At 38.9% G+C, this 5196-nt stretch overlaps 1 protein-coding gene across 2 annotated transcripts; it reads right to left on the reverse strand.

The window, feature by feature from the left end:
• Positions 1–829: 829 nt before the first annotated feature.
• LOC107848772 (protein adenylyltransferase SelO) lies at positions 830–4797 on the reverse strand (the record flags this gene model as incomplete). Of its 2 annotated transcripts, none has more annotated exon segments than XM_016693512.2 (7): positions 830–1289; positions 2284–2557; positions 2667–2973; positions 3588–3835; positions 4168–4467; positions 4546–4602; positions 4688–4797. In XM_016693512.2, coding segments are annotated over 7 exon segments (1551 nt in total), but the record flags the coding sequence as incomplete, so codon positions are not given.
• Between the last annotated feature and the right edge of the window lie 399 nt (positions 4798–5196).

Here is a 5196-nt window from a genome sequence, read left to right on the forward strand (position 1 = left end):
TACTACTTATGACTCCTACTTCTTCCTCTTCTTCTTCTTCTTCTTCCTCTTCTTCTGCTGCTGCTGCTGCTTCTTCTTCTGCTGCTGCTTCTTCTTGTTCTTCTTCTTCCTCTTCCTCCTTTTCCTCCTCTTCCTCTTCCTCTTCCTCCTCCTCCTCCTCCTCCTCCTCCTGCTGCTGAATAATTTCAGGTTTTCATGTAGTACTTATGGGCGATTCATTGGTCTCCCCGTCTCCTAACAATCGCGTAGATAGGCTGAAGGGCAGTCCATATCACCTCATAGGTCACCGGTGTGTTTACTCTTGCAGCGTATGTGGTAAGGGTGTGAAACAAGTTGGATAGTTTATTAGCTAGAACTTAGACCTGTAATAGTTTTTTGGTTTCACTTGAACACGTTGCGCAGGGTATATAGATGAAATGTTACTTTTATACATACGTATCAAATCTTGAACACCCTTAACGAGATTCCTGGTTTTGCCACTTCAACACCTTAAGTAGGAAAAGTCAATCAAGAAACTAATGCAGACGTCAATTATTATTAACTTAATCACCATAGCTAGGTGACAAAAAGGGCAGCCCATTGTACTAAACCTCTGCCTTCACACATAAACTGATGCTAGTTCGACAATGGTTGGCTCGAGTTTCTCCACTACTTTCTAGCCCCCAAACCGATATCGCTCAACGAGATAATCGGATATGGAGTAACGGAAAATAAAGCAAATCTGGCGAAAAAATACTTGGTTGAAATTATCAAATGTTACATCAAGACTTCTGTAACAAATAAGCTCCAAAGAACCTGCAAAGAAAATACTACTCCAAATGCAATAATGTGTGAAAATGCTACTGGAGCTGAATCTCCCTATATTGTGGCTCGAGGCCACTCTTGCCACTTACAATACAAACTGTTACGTACTTTTTACACATTAATACAAGAATGAAAGAAATGATTTCTATTATATACAAGTTAAACTCTTGTATATTACATAGCGGAAATCTTAAGAGGAACAAGAAAGCAAATGCATACACCTCGAAAACTTATGAGGAACAAGAAAGCATGCATACACCCGGACGAGAAGCCCAAGCTGGAGGCAATTGTGCGTATTTATCCATGCCAGGTTGTTCATCAAATGGACATTGCATAACCTTCAATAGCTGCCAAACCTCCCCAAAATCGCCTTTCTCTGCAGCATCGATGGCACTCTGGCATAGATAGTTTCTGAGGATGTACTTTGGATTTATGGAATTCATTGAAATTTTCCTCTCTTCATCTGATACACCAGTTGTAGAGAGCTGCAAGAAGTAGAAAAGTGACACCTTAAGTACCTCAGAAACAATAGAGAAACTTGATGATTCCCAGAAGAGTCTACACAAATCAACTGCTCAAGCCACTGGTGTAAGCAGGATTTTACGCAAGCAGTGTCCGTCTATTGTCACAACTCAACTACTCAATTTGCAAATGAGTTAAGAATCTAAGTTGTGGAAGTTACAAGGCTTTACTTCTTGATGCTTTACCACCACTCTCAAGTTGCATCAGCCTATTGTGAATATTATTTACGTATAAATATAATGATTTTTTTCAACAAAGAGGTATTGGATGACACGACTTGTAGAAGGATGTCTCTGCCACAGCACAAATAGAGCACAAGATGGAATATAGAAGGGGAAGAAGCTGGACGCCAATATGACACCGTTTCACAAGATGAGAACATATGAGTTGTTTTCAATGTCATTCAAGAATGGTGTTACAACTACTTCGCACCCATTGCTTACGTCTACTTTTCAATATTTCCTTTGTCGTCTTCTTTTTTAGACCCAACGGGGGAAGGGAGCTGTGGAAGCCTTGACGAATAAGGCAAGTGTGTTTTGAATATCTTTCTATGGATGGAAACTGCTCTCCGTTTCTACTTGCATTACTGGTGCCTATGGACCAAAGAAGAAGAGAAAATGTCATTTATCCTAAAAGAGCATTTAACAGTTCTAAGAACAGAACTATAACTACCTAAGTGAATAACAAGTCAAATACGGACAATCCCAGAACAAAGTCCAATTTCAAAGGATCTTATGTTCACCGTCCTTATATTATGCTAGTGCAAAATCGCTAAAGCTGGAGTTCAATAAGATATATTTATTCCAAACACATTATATGCTTCATTATTATTCGAGGAAGATACTTGTTTAAAATTGGACTGAGATGAGCTTAAATGGAATGGGAGAGACAGTCCAACCCTTGAGGTTGAGGTGGCAGCGATGCATTTTTTGAATAAGGAAATTCACAGTCACATACCTCATGTATATACCACTTTACCCAGCTTGTCCATGCTTCATTGCGTTCCATACCAATATCTAGGAGCACAGCTTTAAGAGGAATCAATAATTTATCCTCTGGAATTGCAGGATCAGCTTTGATATTTGATAGAGATCGAAAGAAATTTGTGTAATCAACTTTATCGATGGCCATATTCTTGAGTAGTTCACTAATCAACTTCTGATTGTAATTCGCCAGACCAAGTTTCCTGGTCATGATATCTTGATAATCATCCATGAATTTGTTACCATATCTAAAGAAGCCAACAGATAAAACATAAACAACAGCAGAAAAGAGAAATAATCGAGCAATCACAAAGACAGCATTTGAGCAAATGGTCAAATGCTGGTAGCCTACGGTACCTTTCCATGACATAATCTGCCTCCTCATCACTTAGCAACTCGGCAGTAGATAGAGCAGCGGTAAACTGTGCAATATTCCATAAACCTACATCTGGCTGATTTGCAAAACAATATCTTCTTCCAGGAAGATCAGTGGTATTTGGTGTATAACTGGGATCAAAAGCATCTAAAAATCCGAAGGGGCCATAGTCAATAGTGAGGCCTAACACGCTCATGTTATCAGTGTTCATCACTCCATGTGTGAAACCAACATCCTGCCATCTGGCAATCGTGGAAGCAGTTCTCTCAGCAACTTCCACTGCCCACGCTGAAATAATGCACCCAAATCAATATGCCAGGAAGCAATGTCAGAAGGTATGCACGGACTGGTGCACTTATATTCTTTCTACACGTGTATGCTACTCGGATTGTTTAGCAAGACAGTAGAGAAAAGTAGTAGCCGCCCCACCCCACAAGTGTTTTTCACTTAGAAAAAAACACACTCGGAAATAGCAAAAAAGAAGATGAATATCCAATAACTCAAGTTTACAGGAATTTTTCTAATTTACCTAATAAAAAATGAATTTGAAGACAGTTTTAGGTTAGTCATTTGGGAGAGCTTGAGAGACTAATATAGTTACTCTGTGGGGTTGGGGATTATAAATCTTATCGATAAAGGTGCTATACCACTAGCACTAGGATTCAAATTCGCTTGAAAAACCAAGCAAATAAAAATTTAATGAAGTTCACAAACGCTGAAGAATATTTGAGTATGATAAAGGGTATCACCAACAATGGAGAAGTTTGAGGCACTGATTAGCCCTCAATGAACAACTGGCGTTGTTCCCCTTGTGCACTCTATATGCAGTCGTATAAAGCAGATTAAATTTTTCATAGGCAAGGGAATCCTTATATTATCTTCAATGTAAACTATATACTTACCTGCATACTTGTTTGACGTTAAATCCACAGCTGAATTGTTTTCCTCGCCTGCGTTGAGTGATATGCCTTCGCTCCTAGTCCTATTCTCCAAATGGGGGAAGTGATATCTAATGGCATAGTCTGCCAAAGCACAAACGATCTCAAAATCCCTTTTACCTCTAGAAGCATGCAGTTGATAGGAACCAAAACGCAGAAAGGATTGAGCAACTCTGCAGACTATTGCACCAGGTTCATTTTTGGGATTTCCACTGCATGAGACGGAAGACAATAATCAATAGAAGAAACGAAAATGCACTAGAATGAATGAAGTAACAATTATCTGGAGCATAATTCTAAGACATGAATCCCTATGCAGATCCCAAACCTCCCCAGAGAGAAATATATAGGTGCTTCTCGTCAACTTCATCAAACTCCTCACGGTATCATTCTTCCAAAAGGATAGACAATTTGAAAGTCTTTTGAAGCAAAGATGCTAGACATGATGAAGAGAACACAAAATACAAATCAAGGCTAGCTAGATGGTTTCTGGCTGATATAAGCAGCTTATTGAACAACATAAAAAAGCCGCTGACGAACATACTCATAAAACATATCCCTCAAGACATCTTTTCCAGTCGTCACAAGACAAAGTGCTTGTGTTGTTGGGATTCCAAGACCATGCATTGCTTCACTGCAAAGGAATTCTCGGATGCTACTACGAAGCACTGCAAGACCATCAGCAAAACGACTATAGGGGGTCTTTCCAGCACCCTTAAGCTGCAGCTCCCACCTTTGTGACTTTGAATTCAAAATTTCTCCAAGAGTAATTGCCCTACCATCCCCTAACTGACCGGCCCACGTGCCAAATTGATGTCCTCCATAATTTTGGGCATAAGATATCCTGCAGAATCAAGTCCAACCTTAGATGTTTTATAACTAATCATTCAAACACAAAGTCGACAAGCTTCAAGAAACTTACGCTCCCACCAACGGTGATGCCCCTGAGAATATAAGGGGAAAATCAGGCCTCTCAAATCTGAAAGATTAAAGAAAGTATATATCAATTGCATGAAGTCACACTTAGTATAACCATAACATTCAGCAAGCTTTTGAAAACTCACTCTTTAGGATCTAATTCAAGTAACTCCGCCACTGAATCCGACCATGCTACAAGTTGAGGGTTATTGACCGGTACAGAGGGTAACACTTTTGTGTAGCAAGCATGCAACACCTACAAGCACAAAGTGCAACGTAGATAAATGACTTGCAAAAGGATTCTGTCTTCCAGTTATAGGCATTTCAAATTCACTGTGAACTACATCGCTTATCACATAGGTAATATCTACTTCCCACTTCTTTTGCTATCTAGGAATAACTTCTATAACAAACCAGCATGAGTATCTATTATAAACATAACTTAGTACCTGGTTATGAATAAAAAATACTCCCTCCATCCATCAACTAATTTAAAATATTGAACTATTCTAATTCAATTTAGCTCCAAAGGTTAGTTAAATTGACTCTCATCAAGCGAAACATGATAAGTAAAAGTGAATAGAGAGAGTATTATATAAGTCAAATAAACTACTTTAAAACCATAAAGAGTACAATTTGCAGAAAAAAAAAAGAA

This window comes from Capsicum annuum, chromosome 12 (assembly GCF_002878395.1).
Source record: "Capsicum annuum cultivar UCD-10X-F1 chromosome 12, UCD10Xv1.1, whole genome shotgun sequence".
In the NCBI taxonomy this organism is placed as follows: domain Eukaryota; kingdom Viridiplantae; phylum Streptophyta; class Magnoliopsida; order Solanales; family Solanaceae; genus Capsicum; species Capsicum annuum.